The sequence below is a fragment of the Rhincodon typus genome, chromosome 7 (assembly GCF_021869965.1).
Source record: "Rhincodon typus isolate 14 chromosome 7, sRhiTyp1.1, whole genome shotgun sequence".
Lineage (NCBI taxonomy): Eukaryota > Metazoa > Chordata > Chondrichthyes > Orectolobiformes > Rhincodontidae > Rhincodon > Rhincodon typus.
In genome coordinates, this window is record NC_063338.1 from 56001892 (window position 1) to 56029729 (window position 27838).

At 39.1% G+C, this 27838-nt stretch overlaps 1 protein-coding gene across 1 annotated transcript in view; it reads left to right on the forward strand.

Moving 5' to 3' along the window:
• The window catches only part of slc4a10b (solute carrier family 4 member 10b), a 128348-nt gene that overhangs the window by 80277 nt on the left and 20233 nt on the right, over nt 1–27838 (forward strand). The window contains exons 9-16 of the mRNA XM_048599217.1: nt 2837–2942; nt 4458–4619; nt 10353–10466; nt 11503–11664; nt 15030–15281; nt 17486–17554; nt 26294–26467; nt 26971–27093. Of these exons, the coding sequence (XP_048455174.1) occupies nt 2837–2942; nt 4458–4619; nt 10353–10466; nt 11503–11664; nt 15030–15281; nt 17486–17554; nt 26294–26467; nt 26971–27093 (1162 nt within the window). The remainder of the gene's footprint in view (nt 1–2836; nt 2943–4457; nt 4620–10352; nt 10467–11502; nt 11665–15029; nt 15282–17485; nt 17555–26293; nt 26468–26970; nt 27094–27838) is intronic.

Below are 27838 nucleotides of genomic sequence, written 5' to 3' on the forward strand. Positions count from 1 at the left end.
GAACCCTTTCACAAACAAAATACAATTTCAGCCAAAAGAATTAATCTAAGATTTTGATTTTCAGAGTTGTCTTAGTTTTAGCTTGATTCATAATTTGCAAATGTGATTTTTGTAAGCAAAATTAATGCTGTTTAATTAGTGAAATTTTTTTAACAACTAATCAGAAAATGAAACTTTCACAGCGAGCCTAACAAAAATACTGTCTGTTTTTTTCGATTTGTGCTGTTAAACTATGGGAATTAACTGTGCTTATTTATTATTATGCGTGAACCCACTCTATTTACATTTTTTGATTGTTAATACCTTTCGAGGCAGTAACAAACATCGTCAAAGGAAAGGCAGTTTAACTAACTGACAGTTACCTGCTCGTTGCTGTAAATCTATTACATTTCTAATGTTTCCCAGTTCTGATGAAATGTTTCTCACCTGAAACATTAACTCTGTTTCTCTCTCAATAGATGTTGCCAAATCTGCTGAGAATGTCTAGCATTTGCTGTTTTTGTTTCAGATTTCCAGCATCTGCAGTTTCTACTTTCCATTTACTAAACGTCACCTTTCTGGCAAGTGAAGTTCAGCTTAATCAAAGTAGATCCTATAAATGATATGGGATGCTGACCAAAAGAAATATTTCTATGAAGATCACATTTTAATGAATATTTTACTTCAGTCCCTTGGGCTTGCAATTCAATTCAAATCCTTAGTGCAAGAGCTGCAGGCACTGCCATGTATGAGGGAGGGTGTACTTAAAAGGTTGGGCAGAGGGGTTGTTTGAGGTTTGTGCACTTCTTCCAAGTGCCTTGACTTTGCCTCCACACATTCCCAACAAAGTCTCTGTATGAGTTGGATTTTTTTCTACCCTAGATGTGACAGGGCATGTGATATGAGCATCACTTAATTGGCAGCTTAAACACATCCGAGGCACACTTCAATTTTCCTACTGTTTCATCAATTAAGTTTTGTTAGGAAGGTCCATTAAGTGGTCAATTAATAGTTGCTTAAGGGCCTCAATCCAACACCAGCTGAAAGACAGCAGATGCACTTCTATGCAGAAAATTTGCAAGTGCTATATTTCAGGAAAATGAAAGTGGGAAAGAAAATTTGGATGGGAATGTCCTGTGTAGGCAATTTGCTGAAGCCTTTGAATGACTGGCTAAAGTATGTATTGGGCACAGCCTGGAAATTGATTTTGTATCTCCTTTATTTTGCAGTAAAAACAGCTTATGTTTAAAAGTGTACCTCATAAAGACAAGAGGATAAAGTTGTGGTTGTGATCCCAAAGGAATCAATGCTAAAACTGGACATAGGCTTCATAGAGTCTTCATTAACCGAAAAATAATTAAAACAAACCTGCACCCTATTTTTCCTAACCAACCTGTTCAAAGATGTTATTACAAATGTCTAGAGTAAGTCGGGCTTGAACCCAGATCTCCTAGCTCAGGGGTAGGTACACTACCACTGTGCCACAAGACAGCCCTTAATTGAGGAATACTATAAATGGATAAATTCCTGCATTGGTAAACAAAATAAGCATTAAGACAAACTTAAAATTACTCAGGAAAGTGTAAGTATTCTACTTACTGAACCATCTGACATGGACCCTTGGAGAGAAGAGCTTCGGACACTGCACCTAGAAGCTTTTGCTTTTGAGTTACTGGCCACCTGCTGGATCTGTCTTCTTGGGAGACAGCGACACAGCGACCCTGGCCTTTCTTCCGCCTCCTCCTGGCCAATGGGTTGTCAGTCTCAGCTGGGCTGGCTGGCATTTCCTTCTCCTTCCTTCTTCCTTTCTCGCTCTGGGCTGATGGCCAGCGCCATATGGTTCCTGAGGTGGATAGACACTCATGGCCATTGGGCAATGCCAGTGAGCTGCTGTTTTCATCCAGGGCTGGAAGATGACGGCACCTCTCATCCAAATGGAGTCTGGCGGCTCCTCTGCCTTGTTCATCTGGAAGTGGGCCAACTTTTCCTTGGGGACCCGACCTCAGCGATGGAGGGAAGTACGGACTACCACGTTCTGTTGTGATTGATGGCATGCTGGTTTGGGGCAGGGTCTTCGGGTCGGGTGAGAGAGTCAGAGCTGTCAAGCTCAGTTGTGGTTGGCATTGTGCTAGTTGGGAGATATAGGGTAGGGGGGTGGCTCTGGGTGGGATGCTTTTCAGAGGGTTAGTGTGGACTCTATGGGCTGAATGGCCTGTTTTCACACTGTAGGGATTCTATGAATGGATGAATAACACATTCACCTAAAGGTATGAGATTGATAGTCCTTTACTGATCCAGGTGTAACATTTACATCTCATGAAAGGATACCTGTCAGTGAAACATAATAAAAATACTGCAAATTATTGGAAATCTGAATTGAATACCAAAAATACTTCAAACACTGAACAGCTTAAGCCACAACTGTAAAACAGGAAACAGAATAAATATTTCAGGACAATGACCTTTCATCAGAACCACCACTTATTTTGCAAAAACTGAACATGATTTGTGTCAGAGGGAGTGAAAGGATAGCCATTATCAATAAAATAGAAATGATAAAATACTGAAATGCTAAATAAAAATGTATCTAATTATCTTTACATGGAGAAATTGGTAAGCACCTTAAATAGATATTATTCAAATAATGATATAGCACTTATAACATCAATCTTTGCTGAAATTTTAGTATCTATTAATAGTAATAAAATGCTAAACAGGTAGTCTCACTTGAAGGGTGGATTACTTACTGATGACATCTCTTGTACAGATGAAGAAGATAGTTATATCGGTTTTGAAATGTGTGACTTGTAACATTTTTTCACCGTTTGCTGTTGGTTAATATATACATTTATTTCAGATGCATTTGTGTAGAACCACAAAACTTGAACAATAAAACTTTGCAGTACTGGAATAGCCTCAATATCACAGCAGCAGAAATTCCATGGGGAAATATGACACTGTCTGTAAGTTTGAGCTAAAGTTGCCTTTGTCAAATATAGAGGTGTGTGAGAACATCTTGTGAAACCAGAAGGAAGAAGCAGCATTGGATACTTCTGTTTCTGCAAAATATAATTTATGTAGGAAAATGTGTAAATTAACAGGTAATTTGCTTTTTCTGCAAGTACAAGGACATTGTTTTTGTGCTCATCCAAATTGGAACAGGATGCAGCATACTAAATTTTATTTCTGAGGTCAGGAACATGATACAGTCTCTCTTTTACTGAGATTTTGAGAGCTCAAAGGTCAGTGTGAACTATTAGCTGAGGAAAAAGATCAGCTATAATCAACAATCAATGATCATGCACCTGAGAAATAAGTCTCGCGAGATAAAACAGTGATCTTAATTCATATTTACAGAAGATGATCCTGGAAAAGCAAGTCTTCATTATTCACACAACTTTAGAGAAGACAAAAATCCGATTTGAAATGCAAATGTAAAACTTCACCTTATTGTCAGTCCAAACATAAGAACATAAGAACATAAGAACCAGGAGCAGGAGTAGACCATCTGGTCCTTCGAGTTTGCTCCACCATTCAATAAGATCATGGCTGATCTTTTGCTGGCCTCAGCTCCAGTTACTCACCCTCTCACCATAACCCTTAATTCCTTTACCGTTCAAAAAATTACCTATCTTAGCTTCAAAAACTTTCAATGAGGAAGCCTCAACTACTTAGCTTAAGTTAAGACCAGCTAGCAGATAATGAACTTAGAACCTCCTACTTATGCATAGGAACTACCTAAGTATCCTGGCAAGAAGTTTATTCCATTGTTGACTATGGTACACTGCTACTTTCTGATGAAATAATTGAAATGTTATCATCTGCAGAGGAACAGCTTGAGCAGATGCCAGTATCAAAGTAATGCCACTACCTACATCAACGAGTACCTAAGTGTAGTAGGAAGTCTTCACTTCCTTGTCTCCAGAATTGTTTTCAGACTGCTCTTCATTCTTCTTTTCATCTACCTGATTGATCCCTGGTGATGATGTTGAATGGTTCCTTAGCTATTGCAGCAGCCATGATGACACAGCTGTTAAGTTCGTCTTTGAACTGAAAGTGCTTCATTGTTTGGCGTCAGTGTTTAAATCTTTCACCAATGTGCAATGCAGAAGAAGAGACAAATTAGAATTTCAGTTCATTGCCTTCATCTTAAAGGGGTTGTAATTTTTTTGGTCTTGGAGTCTTGCCTCTTAACTCAGGTTTTTCTGCATTGGTCTCTGCTGCCTTTATGTTCAGGTGGTTGTAAGAATCACATGTTGTGAATAAGATAAATATACCATAACGTGGAAGTGCAAAATCTTTTTCTGATCACAAACATTGATAAAATAATTAAAGTACTTCATTTGTTCTGTGTTATTTCAGAATATATTTGCTGTGATACTGTAAATTTGTCAATATAACCAGATCAAAGATTTTACTGACAACATTTTGTTGCACTTTAAATTTCAAACTACTGACTGTACATATTTTTGTTTTAGGAATGCATAAAATTTCATGGAAGGTTTCTTGGCACAGCTTGTGGACACCATGGTCCATATGTTCCAGATGTCTTATTCTGGTCAATTATACTGTTCTTTTCCACATGTACGTTATCACATTTCCTGAAGCAATTTAAGACAAGCCGGTACTTTCCTACCAAGGTAGATTTTTAAAAAATGTTTTGTATGGAAACTGTCTTTGTGTAAATTGCTTGACAATATTCTTTTGCTTGGAAGCAGCGGTGAGGTAGAAAATCTTTGAGTCATTTCCTTCACAGAGAAAATATGTACTAAAATGCACAATGCTTGTGATTTATGACAGTATGGTTGCAAACAACTAATTTCACATTTGATGAATACTTTCCATGAGCTCAGTGCCTTTCATTTAGATGTTTGTTAGTACAGAAAGCACTGCCATCTACTGCATTATCAGAAGAATAACAATCATTCGAAAGTAAGAGATGCTTAGAAATAGAACAATTGAATGATGCAAAAATATTATTACCCGCACCATGAAATTAATTTGTTTTCTGTTGCGTCTTGGAAATTAAATGAGTTGTGGTCAGTCTTTATTTATTAATCAACAAAAGATTGTGGTTGCAAACTCAGTCATTAGTACCTTGTTGCTCAATTCTGAGAGTATATTCTTGTCTCTAAAATTGTGTCCATGGTATATACACCAGACTTCAGACTTCACCGTCCTGGCACAGGCAGACTGGTAAAAACACAATAGGCATCAAGGAGAAACAGTCAGATACTCTGATGTCCTGAGTGTTGGTGGAGCAGTATAGACAGAAGTTATGTGTCGGGACCATAAGGAATGCAGGACATAGCTGCCTCTGTGGGAATTGGCCAGGAAGCTGATTGTTCCAGTGTGCAACCCCTGCGTCTGGAACCCCTTGAAAGAGTCAATTAAAGTCAGAGAATTCGAATGGTTCCAACTCACTTAAGCACAATAGTTAGATTAACTCAGGGAAGCTTAGATTAAAAACCTAGTCTAAGTCCAGTATAATCATTAAACTGATCCTTCAGCTACATCTCATCCAGCTGCTTTCACCCAGGACCCCCAACAAAACTCTATGTTCTGTCTACCTGATACTGTCAGGTCCTGACATCCCAACCTTCTGGACTGACTTAATTCTACTACTTTAAAACCTGACCCTGCCAGAACCCAATATCTCAACCCTCCTGCTGGCCTGACTACCTTGAACTATCCTGATCCTCACAACTCTCTACCACCTCAGACCTCACCATCACCCTCCCTGCTCGCCGTCTGACTCTCCCTGACCCAACCATCTCCCTCCTACCTGTCAGATCTGATATCCTCAATTACACCTTGCAACTGAACCTGTCAATCACTTATATGGCACTCTAGCACCTCATCCAACTGGCATTCTATTACCCCTCACACGCCTGGCATCTGACCCCATACTTAACTTCCATATTTACCCTTTCACAGGAAGTATCAAACTGGTTGACTATGCTGCTAGACTTTTAAATCACAGAACATAGCACACTGATTGCTGCAAAAGGGAGCACTGTTTCTATGCCAGTTCTCTTCCCTGCTGGAGTCATAATAGAGGCTTTATTTCCAGGAATCTCCAGCAGAGAAGACATCAAAATGTAAGTGGGTAAGTTTTAATCTGATCAGATTTGGAAATAAGATTTACAACCCTGATTGGAGTATCTGGACTGGTGGTTGGAAGCTACATGCTGACATCCTGGGAAGGGATAGTGGGTTTGTCCCTCAAACACCCAGTATCATGTGCAGTCGGCACCATGCCATCACTCCTGGTCATCTGTTAGAGGACAGATTGATGGACTGCTGTGACACTGCACAAGCTCCTTTGAACACTGATGTCTCTAAGCATGATAACAGCAGTCTAAGCTTGTCATCTCCAGTCTGTACTTTCAGTGTTTCCCTTCTGCTGCAATTTCTGTTTAGTTGGTTCTTTTGTGCTGTAATGAAGACTGAGACATCAGACATCAGATACTGCATGATACTTGGGTCCACATTGGAATTGGCTACCACCCCAGCACTGGAACAGATGAACTCCAAGCTGTATGCCAAGTCCATGTGGTCTCCTCCATGTTCATTGACAGTGACCACAGGCTTTCTACACAGCTGACTTCTTCCAGCACACAATTTAACAAAAGCCTTATTTTGATCTAAAGCACATTTGTAATTTAAAGTTAGTGTAAAGTATATTTGTAAAATATCTTTCTCTTAATCCAGGGATTCGTGAATCTACTTCTTATCGCAGATGTTTTCATTCCTGATATCAAAATGTTATTACAACATTTTGTATCTTTTGTTTCAACTCACGTAGGTGTTGGAATCTTGGGGTAGATTTTTAACTCTAAGGCTGACAAAATACACAGTCTGGATGTACAATATTCCCAGTTGGAAATCTAATTTTGGGTCCAGTCCTCATCACCTTAGAATCATATAATGGTTACAACCGATGGGGAGGCCATTGAGCCTATTGATTCTGTCCTGGCTGTCTACATGAACAATTCCATTTATCTCACTCTCTGCTCTTTCTCCTTGACCCTCCAAAAATTTTGTCTTTGCATGCTTACCCAATTTAGTTTTGAAATACACAAATGAATCTATCTCCACATTCTTCCCTAGCAGTGTGTTCCAGATCCTAACCATTCATAGCATTAGAGTTTTTCCATGACACCTTTTGTCAATCACCTTAATTCTATGTCCTCCGGTTTGCAAATCCTCAATAAACAAAGGAATAGTTTTTCTTCATTAACACTGCCCAGCTCCTTATCATTTTGGACATCCTGGGCTGGTGAAATACATAGTATCCAAAGGGTTGAGTGGCCAACAAGGATACCAAATAGGTCTGTGGGTGAGGGGGCAGTCCAGTCATGGAAAGTAAGGCATTCGAGGCAGTGTTGGCTCCCATCATTCTCTGTGGAATCTGAGCGGCCACTTCTACTTCCTGCTTCTACAAAAATAATTTTGAACTTAGATCTGATGGATCTGTGTCTCATCACTGTCATTTCTCGTTCAGTGTAGCCCATAAGACGAGCATACAAATTAGGAGAGGAGTTAGCCATTCAGTCCCTTAAGACTGTTCCTCCATTCAATAAGATCATGGCTGATCTGATAGTTGCCTGAACTCTACACTACTGCCTGGCCTCCACCAGCACCATAACCTTTGACCCCCTTCTTAGTCAAGAACCTATCTTCCTCCCACTTAAAAATGACTGAGCTGGGACGAGTGCACTGTCTTTTTCTAGTCCCACTGCTTCATGGGCCATAACATAAACTGAGTTGTTTTACCCAGTTCTTGATATAGTCAATTTTATACTTTCTCCACATTACACTTACAGTGAAAAGATTCATCAACCAGGTTTCTTTGACAAAACCAATTCAGTGGAGATGTGTAACTGTTATTACACACATTGTAATGCAAATAAAATGTGCACTCTTCTAGATAACCCAAAATATGCACACAAGGTAAAGAGAAAAAAAGAATACATTTCTCTCTGTAGGAGTTTACTTTGCGGGAAGGAAAAAAACACTTTTGACCAGTAATGGTTAGATCTTGAAGGGAAAAGCAAGAAGGTTAGAATGCACAGAAGGCTGTCAATATGGCACACATAGATAGGTCTTATAAACAGATACTGGCAGTTGCAGCTTGCTCAGGAAACACAGAATCGAGAAGTCTTCCAGACACTATTCAAGAAAACAATTCAATTTGATACAGGACTCACAATAGTGTTGTTTTGGAAAGTCAGAAAGATGAGGTGGACAGCGTTTTGCTGAGCAGACTGTTCCCCAAGTGACATCCAGCACAATTTATTATCAAGGCAGCCATAAAACCTAGGTGGATGATTTCTAAAGAGCAAGCTGAAGCAATTGATGTGAAGCTTAGGTGAATTGGCTGTGCTAAATTGCCTTGTAGTGTCCAGGGATATGCAGGCTTGGTGAATTAGCCATGGCAAACGCCAGGTTATGGGGATAGGGTTAGGGACTAGGTCTGGGTGAGATGGTCTTCAGAAGGTCAGTGCAGACTCAATGGGCCAAATGATCTATTGCCACACTGTAAGTATTCCGTGATTTAATTAATTACCTGAAGTTATGACATTTCCCCAAAAGTGTCTTAAAAATAAAAGTTTCAATGTGTCCCTTCACTGACCTTAATAAACAAAGTCCAGGTATAAATCCAGTTTGCTGCAATCCGTCAAAACACAAGTCCTCAAAAAATTAAATGTGAACACTCATAAATCCTCCACCCTTACAGAAAATAGAGCACTATTTACAAATGCATTACATTCCAAAGTGCAGAGAAAGAAATATTAAGACACATGCATCTACAAATTTTCATCCACTCTTTACATTCAGTCCATACTGCTATCTCTGTATGATACCATGGCTTTAAGAGTAGTTTTTGGGGTTTGGAAGCTGCTATACATCTCTCCCTTCTACAGCAATTTGCTTGAGTTCTCTCTGTCTCTCAGAGTTTGCTCTTGATGTTCCTTCCTCCCGGACTGGAGGATTGCATGTGAGACAATCTATTTTATTGAATTTGCCTTTGCCAAGGGTGTGTTTATGGGATGTAACTATATTCGAACAGTTCCTGTTTAGTAGTTAAATTATCTATTATTCTGTTAAGCTTTTCAGTAGAGTTGAATTATACCAATTCTTCTTTCTTTTGTTTGTATTTTAACTAGAGTGTAAGAATAACATTGTGTTTTGTTTCAAACGTAGTAGTTTGACCAATTGAATTGCATCAGGAACACATATCTTACACTTGCCCTTACAATAAGTAAAAAGCTGGGGTCTGGGCTATCTTCTTAATATATTTTGAGGGAGTTTGGTCTGGCCCATAACACTCTGATACCTTCTTAGTACTTTGATTCAAGCAAAGCTACATTCTTGACACAACATCATCAATTACATCATTTTTACAGGGTGCGGAAAGGATCTTTAAGTGATAAGGTCTTGGTGACAGACTCCGCTGAAACAGTCTGGCATTTGGTATATTTGATGAGTACCTCAGTTTCCTTCCTCCACTTCACCTACTGATTCACAATTGTTTCTCAGATACAGTGTACAGATTTCCTGTACAGTGAAGACACTTGTGAAATGTCTATCCATTTCATCTGCTATTTCCTCATTTTCCATCATTCATTCACTCTCTAGAGGATCAATGCTCACTTTATTTACTCTTTTTCTTTTAAAATACCAGTAGAATCTCTTACTATCTGGTTTCATTTTTCTCTCAAGCTTCCTGTTGTGATCTAGTTTCTGATTCTTTATTAATATTTTGGCATTCTTTGCTGTTCTCTATATTCTGTCCAGTCTTCTGACTTGCCATTCAGCTTTACAGAATTATACACTTCTTCTTTCAATTTGATCCCCCTTTTATTTGCTTTAGTTAGCTACAGATTGTGTATCCTTCACTTTAAATCTTTTTTTCTTATTAGAATTGTTTGCCTGAGTATTCAGAAATGTCTGCTAAAATGCCTGCCACTGTGTTTCTTATAACCTATCCTATAACCAATTCCCCAGTTCACTTTAGTTGCCTCTGTCTTCATATCCTCATAATTGCCCTTATTTCAGTTTAAAGCAGTATTCTTAAATCTGCTGTTCTCTCAAAGTGAGGCTACCATTCCCTGAACTGAACAAATAATTGTAGTTTTGTCTTTACCCCGCTACAATTCTGCTAACATGCTGTGTTTTTCCCTCCTGCATGTTGGTATTCTAACTTTGTCCTATCCGCAATCAATATAAGCATCATGCCCAAGTCTGTATGAGGTGCTCAAAGCCTGCATTCTACTTACATAATTGTGCATACACTGTAAATAAAATTTCACGTTTATCTGCATCTTTATAAAATATGACTGATAAATTTTATTTCATTGTCATAGGTACGATCAACTGTTAGTGATTTCGCTGTCTTTCTCAGTATTGTAACTATGGTTTTAATTGACTATGGTCTTGGGATACCATCACCAAAGCTCCAAGTCCCCAGTGTTTTCAAGGTAACTTCAAATTCAGTTTCGTAGTTACTTTGATATGGCATTTTACATTAAGTGTTTAAAAAAAAAAACCAGAAATATTTATAGTACGCAAATGACCATTAGACTAACAGGGTTGAATTTTCCCAGCCTCTTGGAGGCAGAGGTGCAGAATAAGTATTGACAAACTATGTCAGGACAGCTTCTCAATCTGTCCCTCTGTTAAGTTACATTACCCGAGGTTGGAATTAGCAGCTGGCTCTGAATTAGTGAGAAGGCAACATATCCAAATAAGGCCCAATCACTGCCCATCTTAATATAGGCTTGCAATTTTCCTGGCATTACCTAGACATTGCTGAGTTAGGGTTTCAGCAATGGATTGGAGTCAACATTAGAATGGAAGGTTTGAGTTAGGATTCAATTGAGTGTTAATTTTCCAGCAGTAATTAACAACTGGAATTTATCCCCTAACAGTAGGCATGCCCTACTGGAGACTCATAACTACACTAGTGTTTGTCCTATCTGAATAGTAACCGCTTTCTTCCCATTGAAGATGCTTCCATGGTGCTATTGTCACTGTTGCTAATGTCCAAGGAGAACAGTAGCCATGTCCATGAGCTATGTTGATTGGACCATCATCCTGATACCACCAACTTAAAATGCATCATGAGGGTGATGCATGTTTTTTTTTCTGAGTGGGAGGTGTTGTGGAAATCTAGTTCATAAGTCATATTTTAGAATATAACTGTTAGTTTCAGGAATTAATGTTTTAATTGTAGATAATTGGTGGACATCTACAGGATCATTTTAAATGAACTAAGAATACTTCCTGTAACTTAAAAAATAATTAGTAAATCAAGTTTTCCTGCAAGTGTACCCTTAGTGCAAAATGAAGTGCAAGATTCTAAATTTTTTCACATAGATCACTTGCTTTATTATATGACTGAAAGTTAAGCTAAAAAATTAAATAAAGAAGTAAAATACCATAAACTGTAAAATGGTGTCAGGAATATGTTTCTTTACAAATATTTTAGTTGTGACTTGATTTTTCTTGTTGCAGCCAACCAGAGATGACCGTGGTTGGTTGATTAATCCTTTGGGTCCAAACCCATGGTGGACTATACTTGCAGCTTTTATTCCAGCCCTCCTTTGTACTATACTAATTTTCATGGACCAACAGATCACTGCTGTTATTGTCAACAGGAAGGAACACAAATTGAAGGTGAGTGTACATTTGATCGTTGAATAAATAGCAAATTTTAATGAGAAGAATTTTAGATGCTTTATCTACTTTGTGTTTTTTTTTATATGGTATGTCCTGCATTATACTGACTTAATTTAAGATGGTGTCATAGAGTCATATAGGATGGAAATATATCCTTCGGTCAAACCAGTCCATGCCGAACATAATCCCAAACTAAACTAAACTGACCTGCCTGCTCCTGGCCCATATCCTCTAAACCTTTCCTATTCATGTACTTATCCAAAGTTATTAGTTTACACAATAGATATGTAAGTTGATTAAAAATGAATTTTTTACACTGTAAAAAAATTGCACATGCTATTTGTGTAATGCTGATGAAATTTACAGCTTTATTTCAAGGCAGTGTTATGAGCATCTTGCCTCAATTTTACTTTATTTGGGTAGATTCCTGATCACCAAATAAAACAGAATAGAACACCAGTCATTGACAGTGGCAACAACATTGGCAAACATAGCCCTGTTATTCCTGCAAAGCTCTCCTTAATCATTTATGGGAGATTGGAGATCTGTCCCACAGATTAGTCAAGCAACAGGCTGATGTAGTCATTGTCACAGACTATGTCCAGGCATTCTCAACATCTCTGGCACCCCCACCATGCCTGGTGATGTCTTCTTCCCCTGGCAGGACAAACCCACCAGAGATGATAGCAGAGCTAGATACAGTTGGGAGGAAGTGCATGGAACTTCTAATCATTAAGTCTAAAGCCCATAAGTTCTCTGAAAATCAGATCAAACATGGGCAAAGAAATGCCTTTCTGAAAACCGCCCTCCTCTATGTTGAGCACCACTTTTATGACGTACTGAGGGTGGAAAGGACATAGAATATGCTCTGAGCAGAGGAGTTCAATGTCTATGACCAAGAGTGGCTGAGTCCTAAAGGACATGGCTGGTAGACTATGTCTGCCCAAGTGGTGAGGGGACCGATAACAGGGATATACCGACTTGACCTCGTCCTCACCAGTCTACTTGGTGTAATGCATTTAACCATGACAGTATTGGTAGGTGTGACCACCCCACAGTCCTTGTAGAGAGGAGGATTGGTCTTCACATTGAAGATGCCTACCATTGTGTTGTGTGGTATTATTACCATGCTGAATGGGAAGGATTTCGAACAGATCTAACAGCTCAAAACTGGGCATCCATAAAATGCTGTAGATCATTAGCAGCAGAATTGTATTCAACCACAATCTGCAACCTAATGGCTGGCATAATTTCAACTCTACCATTCCTGTCAAGTAGGAGGACCAACGCTGGATCAATGAGCAATATTTTGGATATGAGCCTGAAAGAGCTGATAATGAGGAGTGCCGTACGCACCAACCACTATGATGACATATAGAATGGGACTTGTGAGCAGACAGCTTGGGATCTTAAAGAAATGAGACATAAATCTGGTACTCCTCAAAGTCTCCATATCAAATCAGTGTAAATTGTAGCTGATTGCTAACATGCAATAAGCCATATTTCAATAACTGCAAGGAACTCTTCTTGGCTAGGTCAGAAAATGGTTTTCCTTTACAAACTATAAGGTGCAGTCACCATAGTGTCATCGGACTGTAGGGATGCTGTCTCATTGAAGAGAGATGACTGGTGATGATTTAACCTGAGGGTCACCATGCCTCTGGTGAGGGGAGAGGTTGAGAAGAATAGTCCTTTATAGTAACCTCAGTCAGTGCGGGAATTGTGCCCATGCTGTTGGCATCATGACATCACAAACCAGCCATGCAGCCAACTGAGCTAACCAAACACAAGACGAAGCAGGCCCTGTAGTTTGCTAAGATTAAAGAGGATCGTCAGCCTTCATCATGAGCAGCAGCTCGTACAGTGTAGTGAGATTGCACGACCATGCAAAATGGTAGGCAGTGGTTCAAATTTGGCGTAACTGGTAATACTAAATGATGATCAACTGTGTGAGATCATCACACACAGGTTTAAGTCCAGGGTTCACACAGCACAGTCAGCAGCAAGGCAGAGCTGAAGATTGTAAAACATTACAGAAGAAACCCTTGTGGCAATCCTCAGCAAGAAAGAATACTCCAGTGTATGGTAAGAGGACCACTACAGCAGGAGAGTCAGCAATTCCAATGAGAAGAAGAATTAGGAACTTCAAAGCAGATACAGAATGCATCGAGTCTTTAGATACTAGAGCAGCCCATATCAATATGGAACATATCCAGGAAAACATCTAGGCTCAGAATGGTATGTGGCAAATAACATTTTCACCACACAAGTGCTAAGCAACAAGCATCTCAAACAAGACAGGATCAAACCATTTCGCCTCTATAGTCAATGGCATCATCATCAATGAATCTCCTACTATCATATTACTAGGGGCTAACATTGACCAGAACTTAAACTGGGCTGGTACTGTGGCTATAACCAATACTGTGGCCACAAGAGCTGTTCAGAGGCTATGAAATTAATCAACTCACCACCTGTACATTTTCTACAAGACACAAGTCAGGACTGTGATGGAATACCATCCGCTTATCTGGATGGTTGCACTTCCAATAATACCATCCAAGACAAAGCTGCCCACTTGATACTCATTCACTACCTAGAATATTCACTCCTTCCAACACCAATGCACAGGAGCAGCAGTGTATTCCATCTACAAGGTGCACTGCAGCAACTCAACAAGGCTTCTTCGACAGCACCTTACAAAATCATGACCTTTTATCGCCTAGAAGAGTATGGACATTAAATACGTAGGAACACCACCAGGTTTCCCCTGCTAGACACCATCCTGATTTGAAAGTATATTGTCATTCCTTCTTGGCATCTTCCCTTCATACTCTCTGTTTCAGTTGATTTCTGCTTTTAAAAATATATTGTTACCGGGTAGTATTTCACAGTTAATTAATTTTCTTCCCTTCGAAGTTATTCCAAAGTTACACTGAATAAATCATAGAATGCTTTTGCCTACCCGATGTTGGAATTTAAGTAAAATCAAAATGCTGAAGACAGTGGACATTGGAAATAAAAGCAGAAAATGCTGGAGAAAGTCAGCATGACTGGCAGCATCTTTGGAAAGAAAAACAGTCAATGTTTTGAGTGTGATATGACTTCTTCAGAAATCCTTTCTGAAATTTAAATGCCAAGAAAGAGAATATGGCTTTTATCATAGTACTAGCTGATTGACACAGGCAATTTTAAAAACAAGTGCTATTATTATTTTCGCAGTTGTAGAAAGACACTGTCCATTTAATTCCATCCTAAAATGGCATATTCCAACAAATGGTTTAACAAAGGTAAAATATCAAATATATCATTTTTAAAACACAGGCATTTGACATTTTTATTAACATTTAATTGTTTCACAGAAAGGATGTGGTTACCATTTGGATTTGATAATTGTGTCCGTCATGCTTGGAGTTTGCTCTGTTTTGGGATTGCCCTGGTTTGTGGCTGCTACTGTGCTCTCCATATCACATGTCAACAGCCTGAAATTGGAGTCTGAATGTTCGGCACCTGGTGAACAGCCAAAATTCTTAGGTATCCGCGAGCAACGAGTTACTGGCCTTATGATATTTGTCCTTATGGGGTTATCTGTCTTCATGACCTCTGTTCTACAGGTAATGTCAATATGTAATGGTTGTTCTTGGCATTTCAAATGAATAAATATTTGAATTGTAACAGAATCATCCAGTGATTGGCTTTTAAACTGATAACACTTTAAATGAACATGCATGCAGTGTATTGATTGTGCAGATTTTTCGATTTAGAAGTCTATTTAACATTTTCTAATAACTTTGATAATCTTTCAAATAGTAGGTTATGGTTTTTCTATTCAGTGACAATTATGTTTTGGTAATGCTATTCTTGTTACTAGCATTTTGAAATATTCCTACAAATGTGTTAGAAGCTGAAATATTGTAGATAAATAGTAGTGGTTATATTAATTGTGCCATTTTATTAGTTTAATGAATATTCTTTTAGCAATGTTCACCACATTGATATAAAATTAAGACTACATGGGCTGTCTGAGGATATTACTCCCTGATGTACAATTGCTTAAAAGCCTACTTGGTTTGTACTTTTCTGTGGCTTTTCTATGACCCTGCTTACTTTGGCGATACAGTACTAAAATGCATCATGCATTTATACTATAGCGAACGATGGTTGGATTTCAGGGCCTAGCTAATTTTGCAATCAGTGTAGGCCGAGCACTGAAATGTTTTTACCTCCCAGCATATGCTTTATTCATGAAACTTGTAAAAGTATGTTCAGTAAAGCTTTCGTTTAACATTACAAAGTGCAATGCGGCTAGTTCAGCTACTTTCAATGCAGTAGGCGACATTCTGAGGTATCTCATTTCGCTCACAATTCCAGGTTCTATTCATAATATGCAATTACTGTAAAATATTAATGAGACAAGTAGCCCTGGCTGGCAAACTTTGATTTCTTGACTTCAAGTCTGAGCCACCCAAATTCAGTGGCACTCCAAGAAGCTGAGTTGGATCTTTTACCTGTACTACTCCCGAACTGGAGACTCTGAGAAATCCAGGCAGCAAAATTAAAAAGATCACTCAGATAAGTGGCCAGTTTTGTGCCACCTGAAGATCTTATTGACTACAATTCTAAAACAGCAGGAAGAAGATGGCTAGACCAACAGTTGTGCTTGTAAGTTTACTCTCGATTCCGAGCATAGCCCTCTGCTGGGGACTGAGTCTGCACCATCTTTGGGATTTGTGCATGCTAATAAGACCACGATTTCACAGTGTTTGTGCTTGCTTATCTGTCACTTGGGACAGTACAATGCTGTAATTTCATTGCCTGGAGCTGATTCAGAGACTTCAATATTGTTGAGTTGAGGTGATAGAAGTAATGAGAAATTTTTCTTTGCATGACGCCAAAAAGTGTCCAATGTATGCAGGCAAGTAATAGCTAAATGGGCACTAATCCTTCTTCCCATTTTGTGTCTGTTCCATGATACCAGTCACTTAGCTTTATCTCTGGTCCTTTTATTCAGCTTCTGCAGCAGACACAGCGGCTGGATTCTATCTTCAAAGTAGGGAGTGGGATTCACAAAAATACCAGCAAATACAGCATTATTGTTGGGATGGTTTGGCAGGTGCTAAGAGGAGTCAGGCTTGTTGCCTTCAGAAAGTCCACCAAAGTGGCAGTTGTAAGATCATTCTTTGTCCCAGTCTTAATAAAAACAAGAAGACTGTCTGGTCTTCACCTCTCAATCCCCACAAAACTCCATTTCTATCCGAGGGCCCTCATACCCTCCGTGTCAAAATTTGGCACCTCAGTGCCAATCCAACCAATACATAGAGCTATGAACACCTGGGTATAATAGTATGTGTTTTTAAAAAAACACATTTTAAAAAAACTTTCTTATCTTACAACTTTCTTCAATAATACTTTCACTACAGGCCACTAAAATCATCCAGACTTTTTAAAGTATCAATAACAGAAATTGTAAGTATGTGAAGCCTATTTATGTTGTATAAACAAACATTGTGCAATTGAAAGAATAGATCAGAGAGCCAAAGCTGTCAATCAATCAGTGTTTCTCTCAGTCTCATCTGTTTCAGCATACCTATAGATGTTTTGGCGCTTGGCCAAGCATGATTATGCATTTGTGATCTGCTGGATATAAAGCAGTGGATGGAATGGATGGTCTGCTGGATGTAAATTAAGTATGTAAGATAGAAATCCTGATCTATATTGATGTTTAACAGTTAAGTTCCAATTTTTTGTATAGGTTGATATGGGTATTAATCTTGCAACTGTTCTTTAAAGGCAAAGTACATTTTTTTTGTCGTTTTAGTTCATTCCAATGCCGGTACTGTATGGAGTGTTCCTGTATATGGGTGCATCTTCACTAAGAGGAATTCAGGTAAAAAATTATACTTTTGCACTTGCATGTCTTTAAAAAAATGTAAAATTTTATATTTATCACGATTTGCCAGTACTGGCAGTAATCCCAAATGTACAGATCAACATTGTTAACATGGGTCATCATTGACCAGAAACCTAACTGGATGAATCATATAAATACTGTGGCTATAAGACTAGGTTATAGATAGCAAATTCTGCAGCAACCATCTCACACGGTGACTCCTCAAAGTTTGCTCATCATTTGATTTGATTTGATTTAATTAGATTTGGTTCATTATTGTCACATGTATCTAAGTACAGTGAGAAGTTTTGTTTTGCGTGCAGTACAGGCAGATCATAACATACAAAGATCAGTGTGTGATAGAACAAAGCAAGGAATGCAAAGTTATGGCTGCAAAGAAGGTGCTCAAAAAGCAATATCAACATTAGATTTAAAATTAGAGAAGTCCATTCAGAAGTTTGATAATGGTGGGGAAGGAGCTGCTTTTGAACCTATGGTACATGTGTTTAAAGTTTTGTATCTTCTGCCTGACAGAAGAGGTTGAAAGAGACTATAACTGGGACAGGAAGGGTCTTTGATGGTGTTGTCTGCCTTTTTGAGGGATTGTGAAGAGTAGCTGGAATCAACGGATGGAAGGTTGGCTTCATCGGCAAGTCACATGAATGAATGTGTGATGGAATACTTTCTACTTGTGTGGATATGTGCAATTCCATCAGCACTCAAGTAGCTCACTACTACCTAGGACAGAGCAACCAGCTTGATCAGTACCCCTTTATCACTTTAAACATTCACTCGGTCTACTACTGGTTCACAACAGCAACAAAGTGTAACACCTTCAACATACCATGGATCAACCTGTCACAATTCCCTCAATACAACCTTACAAACCTGTTAACTCATGAACTGGAAGAACAAAAATCAGCAGGTATACAGGAATATCAACAGCTGCACATTCCTCTCCCTGTCATTTACCATCCTATCCTGGAAGTATATTGCCATTCCTTTATTATCCCTGGTCAAAAAAGCCTTGAACTTGCTCCCGAGCTGCACTGTGAGTATAGATATCACTTTTGCTTCCTCCAGCTATTATTAGGCTTTATAAAAATAAATCTTTAAAGGCTATTTGTTTTAGATTCTGACTTTTATTGTATAATTAGACTTTTAAAAGATTTACCAGTTGAATTCCTAGTTACTTAATCTGTCTCTGTCTCACTCCAGTGAAGTTTCCCTCACTCTGATCATGTGGTTTACTCTGATTCTGATACTTCCAGCATGTGATAACCCACTATGTTAGGCCTCATGACTAGAAGTCATTTCTTATTTGGTTATTGTTGTGGTCATGGCTGATGACTTCAGAAGACTGCTACAAACAAAATGGGCTGATAGATGCAAGAAGGTCCATGTTTTTACAAGAAAAGGCAATGAACAGCATGTAGAAATGATCACGTTGTACTTTAGGTTAGTTGGCATAATCCATTCTGCAAATTATAAGAATAAAAATGGAAGAACCATTGGGAACTTGCATCTCCTGAGCTGGACTGAGGGAACGGCTCTCAGCGCCATGGTGCATGTTGTGATAGAGGCCATGACATCTGATGGTGCTCAGAACATTGAGAATCATGTTCTGCTCCTACATTTTGCCACTTCTGGACTCCTAGCATACCCTAATGTTTCTTTATGGCGTGATGACCAAGCTGCTAATGATGTGACCATTGATGTCTTACTTCACATAACAACCCACTTTCTTTACACTGACTCTTTCCGTTCTGATTTTCTGCTTTCAGCAACCTCAGAGCTGTTGCTTTCTGAGCCAGGGCAGCCCCTGGAAGAATAGAGAACCACAGCACAATACTGATGAAGAAGCCCAGTTAATGGATGTTTAATAATCACAGCACCAGTTCAGAAACTGACACTGCATGTACTTTGAAGGCTACTGATATATTTGGGATCAGCGCATGGTGTAGTATGAGTGGGCTGCAGTCAGGTTGTGTTGAATGATGTTTCTTTGCCAGCTCACCAGAGGGCAAAGTTACAGATAATTTCTGTTGGAGAGGATTCAGGTGAAGGACTCAGTGGAGCAACATGCTGGAGAATGATAGTAGGCATGAACACCGAGATTCTGTGGGAACAAAAACAGAAATTGCTGGAAAAGCTCAGCAGATCTGGCAGCATCTGTGGAGAGAAATCAGAGTAACCCATCCTCAGAACTGACATACTTGAGTATAAGGCAGACTTTAATCACTGTTAAGGAGTATGAAAGGGCCTGGCCCTAGTTGGTAGAAAGTATGTTGGAGATTTTGCCCTTTCCATAACCACTGTTCCAATCCCATATTGTGCTGAAGAGCAGAAGCAATGCATTGGTGTTCCAGCTACCTGTTGCAGCTTTTCTATGAAAAGGTCAACCCGTGAGGAGTAACAACATTCTTTCTCAAATCTGGGATTTCATCACATTTCCATGAACACTCTGTAGCACAAACAAACACTCTGCAGTCAGGTAAGTTCCTCAAACTCCCATTATCTGCAAAGCGAATGTCTAACCCTTAAAATAATGCTAGTGTACGGTCTATTTTACAGGCCAGAGATTGCTTTATTTCGAATTAGATCAATGGATTACATCACCCAGTTTTGGCATTCTGGCATAATGTTAACTGGTGACTTCAGGACTTCAGTTAAGCTGTTGGACTGAGCTTCAAGTACAAATCTGTGGAGGTCCATGAATGTACCTCCTGAAGAGGCAATGCCAGAAGCAGCTTGCCTTGTACTGCACACTTGTAGTTCAGTCCTGTTTCTTAAAAACACTTTGCTCAGAAAACATTTTACTCAGAAAATCCTTTCTTGCTTCAGACAGTACATATCCTGTCACTGATACTGTGGCGGGTATGTGGATTAAGTTAGATAGTCCTGGAAAAGTGGATCATGAATCATAATGCACAAACAATTCATGTCTGTTCAGTCTAATCCAAGCCAATTTCGTACTGCCTGCTTATTTGAGTGATTCCTGTACGCAACAAGCACAAACCACCCTTCACCCCGGGGGCCCAATCTTGTAACGTCCAAAATAAATTGCATGTTAGTCACTAACTCACAGAGGCTCCTGAGACAGCACCTTCCAAGCCCATAATATCGATCATCTGGAAAGACAAAGGCAGCAGATGCATAGAAAAACCACTACCTACAAATTTCACTGAGCCACACATCATGTTAACTGGGAAATATATTGTTGTTCTTTCATTTATTGGGTAATAAATCCTGGAACTGCCTTCCTACCAGCACTGTGGATGTTACTACACCACAAAGACTGCAGCAGATGAAGACAGCAGCTCATCAGCACCTTCTCCTTGGGAAATTTGGGATGGGCAATGAATGTTGACCAAGCCAGCAACACCTGCATACTGTACTAAAAAGAAAATCTGAGAAACCTGTCTCTCTTGAAAAACATTGTGGTTCACAAACAGAGGCAGCAACTAATTGGAAATGTGTTGAGTGTATTTGTGTATCCTGTGTTCCAGGGAAAAGAGTGTTGCTCACTTTTGGGATGCTTGTTTCTGAGGTCACGGCTGGTAGTATAGCTGAAACTATCAAAGATAATGGTATCTTAACACCTAAATCTTCTTCTCACCTCCTATTTTAGTGCATCCCAAAATCTCTTCCAAGTTACAAGGCTCAGATTGTATAATTATGCATCCCTAACATTTACCCCAGCAACCCTGAACAAAAGGCTGCAGCACAACTTTGACTTTGTACCTTTTCCATTTTTAGATATCCAAGCACTACAACCTCACTAGGCAATGGAAGAACACAAATAGAGAGTAATGCTGAAGACACAGTCACTGGTTCAGACATTAAAACTGCCTATAAAATGGTATCTGCCTCTGGTGAGACATTAGAAATGAATGCGCTACAGCCATACAGTCATAGATTTGTACAGCACGGAAACAGATGCTTCAGTCCAACTCATCCATGCCGACCAGATACCCTAAATTAATCTCGCCCCATTTGCCAGCATTTGGCCCATATCCCTCTAAACCCTTCCTATTCATGTACCCATCCAGATGCATTTTAAAAGTTCTCATTGTACCAAGCTCCACCACTTCCTCTGGCAGCATCATCCTGTACGTGAAAACGTTGCCCCTTAGGACCCTTTTAATTTTTTCTGCTCTCACCTTAAACTTATGCCATCTTGTTTTGGACTCCCATACCCAGGGAAAAGACCTTACCTGTTCACCCTATCCATGCCCTTCATGATTTTATAAACCTCTATAAGTTCACCCCTCAGCGTCCGATGCTCCAGGGAAAATAGCCCAAGCCTATTCAGCGTATCCCTGTAGCTCAAACCCTCCAAACCTTGCAAGTATTTTATGAAACCTTTCAAGTTTAACAACATCTTCCCTACAGCAGGCAGACCAGAACTGAAGACAGTATTCCAAAAGCAGCCTAACCAATGCACTGTACAGATGCAATAGATATCCCAACTCCTTTAGTCAATGCACTGACCAATAAAGGCAAGCGTGCCAAACGCCTTCTTCACTACCGTCTGTCTGTGACTCCACCTTCAAGGAACTATGAACCTGCACCCAAAGGTCTCCTTGTTTGGCAACACTCTCCAGGACCCTACCATTAAAAGAATAAGCCCTGCCCTGATTTGCCTTACCAAAATGCCATACCTCACACTTATCTAAATTAAACTCCATCTGCTACCCCTTGGCCCATCGGCCCATCTGATCAAAGTCCAATTGTACTCTGAGATAACCTTCTTCACTGTCCACTGCACCATCAATTTTAGTGTCACCTGCAAAAAATCTTAACTATTCGTCCTACATTCACATTCAAATAATTTATATAAATGACGAAAAGCAGTGGACCCAGCACCGATCCTTGTGGCACACCACTGGTCATAGGCCTTCTGTTCGAAAAATAACCCTCCACCACCACCCTCAGTCTCCTACCTTCAACCCAATTTTGTATCCAAATGGCTAGCTCTCCCTGGATTCCATGTGATCTAATCTTGCTAACCAATCTTTAATGTAGAACCTTGTCAAACACCTTGCTGAGGTCAAAACAGACAACATCTACCATTCTACCTTCACCAATTCTCTTTGTCACTTCTTGAAAAAACTCAATCAAGTTCCATGGAAGGGGACAAAAATAATGCAGGTTCTAGCTCACCAATGCTGAACAAAATTGAAATGAGGATCTTGAAAGAGCAGCCAGAAGAAGATAGGTGTGTGCAATGACGTGCATGGTACATTAAGAAGCCTGCAGACTTCAATATCAGTATTCAATATCAGAATTCCTTATTGATATCCAGATCAATAGGAGCATGGATGCATCCAGAGCACTAACATGATGCTAGATCTTGTACAGAGCAAGGAACGCATTCTTTCCAGCATAAAAGTGGTGGCCCATTTTGTTCACACATTAATGGGTTTAGCTATGATATTGTGTTTGATGGTTGATGATGTAACCTTCATTGCAACTCAGCCAAATGAACATTAGAGATTTTGACACACAAAGTTAATTTGCTGGGTTGCCAACTGAGGCTGCTGTTGTGGATTACAGTGTGCAAAAAGATCACCAGATGTCACAGCAGTTCATTAGTCCAACAGATTCCTAGATACATTTCCCTGGGTGGTTTGGTAGCTATGACTCTGTGGAACATGTTGCCCCCTCTTAGTAAGATAGCGTTGATCCTTTTTTACTTGCCACTGTGTCAATGCCCTTACTGTATCCTGTCAGCCAGCCGCCATACTAAAATGGTGAAGTCCACAGCTGAGCACAATACTTCCTGTATCTTTGCGCCTTGAAGCAATGGTGAAAAGTACTAAACACTTATGGAATCACAGTGATCACCAGAAGAAAAACATCTCATTAATCTTGAGAGGTCTTAGATCTTCAAAACAAATTCAAGACAACTGAACCTTCAATCAAGGGTAGTACCACAGCTTCAGAAGTAGAAGCCAATTATATACAACAACATTTTGCAATCAGACACACAGAATATAAATGTGAGCTTGACATGTTTAGGGAAAATCTTCAATCCTCAACAACTGCACACCAAGAAGAATCATGACACATCAAGAAGCTAATAAAACATTATCCAGAGGGAAAGAGAGCCCTGAGTCCAAAGTGGATCATGTTACTATTAATTATACAAAACCATTTCTGAAGAACGGTCCCGACCCAAAACATCAACTTTCCTGCTCCTCTGATGCTACCTGGCCTGCTGTGCTCCTCCAGCTCCACACTGTGTTATCTCCATTCAAAACTTATTGATCTGTTAAGATGGCAGCTGGAGGCAGCAAGTGACGGAACCACTGAAGAGTTTTGTCAGTTGAGGTTAGCAAGCTCAGATTATTAAGTTCATCGAGACACAATTTGGATTTGCCAAGTTTAAAGTTGAACATAGGAACAAACTCGTTCTCTCTGTCTGTCTGTCTGTCTCTCTCTCTCTCTAGTGTTTCTTTTAGAAGTTGAGGTGATCACTCATTAACCTTTCTTCAGCTAGATGTTCACTGTGACCTTAGAGTTCTGAACATTTCTGTACAAAGAGGCATTTTCCTCTTGCAAAGCATCTTGCTGTTTTGCCACTTGAATGAGAATATCAGTTGTATGATTATGCAATTTTTATAAATCATCTGCAAGCTTCTCATTTTCTGTCTGCACGGCATTGTTTGACAGCTAGCATTCGAACTTTTAGTTCAGTAGTCTCATAAAGTAAGATAGATTCTTGACTAATGAGGGAGTCAACAGTTATGGGAGGCAGGCAGGAAAGTGGATTGATGCCACAATCAGATCAGCCGTAATTTTATTGAAAATGGAACCGGCTGAAAGGATTAAAAGGCCTACTGCTTCTATTTCTTATGTTCAGTTAGGTTTTGACAAATAAATAGAGTGATTTATCAGTTTAAGTCTACTTTATTTTGGCTTAACTATTAAAACTAGTTATATTAAAACTTAACTCCATCTTTGAGGTGGGTTGGCCATAGAGCTCAAATTGTCTTTGGTATTTCACTGAATAGACTAAACTGTTTGCTTTTTTTTTAATAGAGGAAGCATTCAAAACAAGTCCATTTGCACCATAACCTAAACAGTTGTATTTGGCAATTGTATTGACGCATGCTTTTCTGACGGAAATTATGATCAGTGAAGAAGGTTCTGTGAAAACTATGCGTTTCTTCCAACAGACCTTGAAACCATACTGACAATAACTAGTTAATGTCAAGGTGGCTGTTGTCTTCAACTTTAGTGCCGCTGCTGTATTTCAGATAATAACATAACATACTTGCAAAACATCACTATCAGAATTTTACAGGTACATCAAATAAATGACAGATACTTTATTAACTCAAGTCAGAAATTTAATTATTTTCCTAATTAAAAGCAGCCAATTTCACAAAAGACCCATGCACTTCTGTTATGTATGAATTCTCCAAAAGTATTGCTGGTGTTATGTATGTACACATGTCATGCCGTATTTCCCATGTCATCCCTTTCTTGAGCACAAAAGGAGTTCAATTTCATGAATATGCATCTGGTCTGTGACTGCTGGCACAGAATCAGGAAATTCTGCTGTTCTGGAATTGCCTTGATTTCTTTATTCCACAGTGATTGTTTGTGTTACCATCATTATAAGGGACAGGGAGATTCACTGGATAGCAATTAGAACCATCAGTAATTGACTGGAGCTCTGGTTCTTATTAGTTTAAAGGAACCCAAGTGTAAACTCTGAAGAGAATATGGAAGAAAAGGAATTGTATCTTTATTCTCGGTATAGCTATTGAGCATGTGAAAACAGAGCTATGAAGTTGTGACATCAGATTTCATTGAATTGGAGCCTGGGTCTGTAAGCTCCAAAGACATTTCTCCTACCATAAAAACCGAAAGAACTGCGGATGCTGTAAATCAGGAACAAAAACAAAGTTTCTGGAAAAGCTCAGTAGGTCTGGCAGCATCTGTGAAGGAAAAAACAGAGTTAACATTTTGGGTCCAGTGATCCTTCCTCAGAAGGTCACGGGACCCGAAACGTTAACTCTGTTTTTTCCTTCACAGATGCTGCCCGACCTGCTCAGAATTTCTCCTAGCATCCTTTGTCTATAGTTATCTTTAATGAAACCTTTTGCTGTTCACTGACAAGAGTGTAGATCTCAAATTATGAGAGGGGGCAGTGTGAGGATCATGGTGGTAAAGATAATTGTGGTAGAAAGGAAAATGCCTGACTATCCCAACAGAAGTCTTGAAATACTGTCTAATTAAGGGATCTAAAATGATTCCTTATATAGCTCTTCCCTTATGAAAGCCACTGCAATGGATAAACAATTGAAGCTAGCTATTTGTGTCATTGTATTAAAAGTATAACGATCTCAAAGATCCTCATGACTAATTTTTATCTTGTATCAAGACCAATGAATACATCTATATTTCTCTGCGAGAGCTTTATTCTGCCTAATCCTAAACTTGCTGGCATTACATATTTGATTAACAGTAATGCAAATCTTTGTGCATGCAAATGTAAAATTGTAGCTGAGTTACACCATTTTTATTCCATTTGCATTATTCATTTGTTGCCCTTTAAAAATTGTACATTCATGAGAATACTCCTGGATCAATTAAAATACATTTTTTGCAATATTTATGTCACAGAGACAAAATCCAGAACTTGCAACCCTTGAATGTTAGTATAAAGCTTGGATCAACTTCTAACTACAAATTATTCTGGATGGTTTTTATCTTTTTTAGTTATTTGATCGTTTGAAACTCTTTGGAATGCCCACAAAACACCAACCAGACTTCATCTACCTACGACATGTGCCTCTTAGGAAAGTTCACCTCTTCACTGTGATTCAGGCTTCTTGTTTGATTATTCTTTGGATAATAAAAGCTTCTCGGGCCGCCATTGTCTTTCCTATGATGGTATGAACCTAATGAAGTTAATAATTCTACTTGAAAATTATTTTGGTGACAATGCATTAAATTTAAGGTAAAGAATTGTTATATTGATTTAGTTAATCAAACCTTTAAAAATAAATAAACATTTACTAAATATGCTCACAAATTAAATTTTTACATGCATTTTTGAATTTATAATGAAAATGGGAACTTATTTAAAAGTACAAATGCATGGAAGAGTTGTTGCACATTTGGAATGATACAGGTTACTTCTGTAACAGAAGCAGAATACTGCAGGTACTGGAAACCTGAAATAAAAGGAAAAATTGCTGGAAAAACTCAGCAAGTGTCATATTGGATTCAAGACATTAACTCTGATTTTCTCTCCACAGATGATACTAGGAATTCTGAATTTCTCCAGCATTTTTTGAGGTTATTTCTAAGTTTCACAGTTATGCTTTTCCATGTTAATAACATCTTTAGCTTTCTTTTTTATTAGTGACTACTGAAATTTGCATATATTACAGGTTTTAGCACTCGTGTTTATCCGAAAACTGATGGATTTCATCTTCACCAAGCGAGAGCTGAGCTGGCTAGATGATGTGATGCCTGAGAGTAAAAAGAAAAAATTAGAAGATGAAGAAAAAGAAGTAAGACACTTGAGGGAGGGCTTTCCTTGTCTACACTGACTATTTTTGAGGTCTCATTTGGATAGTCAAAAGAGGAAAGATTAACAATGTCCCACCTGTTAAAAATACACCAAGTTTACATCCTGTCTCATTTTCAAATGAGTGAATCTGGTACCATTTGAATGACTTAGTTCAGAAGGGTGGCCATGTCTTAATGTATCTGTCTCACCATTTTTTTGCCTTTTAGGTCTTTGTTCACTTTCCTTTTTAGTCCTTTTCGACCCTCTCTTCAATTACCACACTATCTTTCACTGCCCTCTTCTGAGGTAATCTGCCCTCCCATTTCCCTACCTCAATCTTTCAGCTACCTGCTGGTCTGCCTCCTCTCTTGTTACTATCCAAAGTTTGCTTTCCTCCTAGTACCCCTGCTTATAGATCCTACCCATCCAACTCATTCCTCTTCCTCTGTCCTCCACTGCAGACTTTGCCAGTTGATCAACTGACACTGCCCCTCTATTCATCTCCATCTAGAATCTCCATTTGTTTGTGCACAGGTGCCTTGCCATCCATTAGCTTATAACGTATTTTAAGGCCCTCACTGCCACATGTTAAGGTGACAGAGCTTATAAAGTTGGCAGAATGCCTGCTGCCTTCTACACCATCCGTATCATGTCTACATTGAGTGGGCCAGGCATTAAGCTGCCCTTGCCCCATTTTTGCTTTTAAATGACCAGTTAGTTCCCACTCAATAGGGAAGAATTATGAA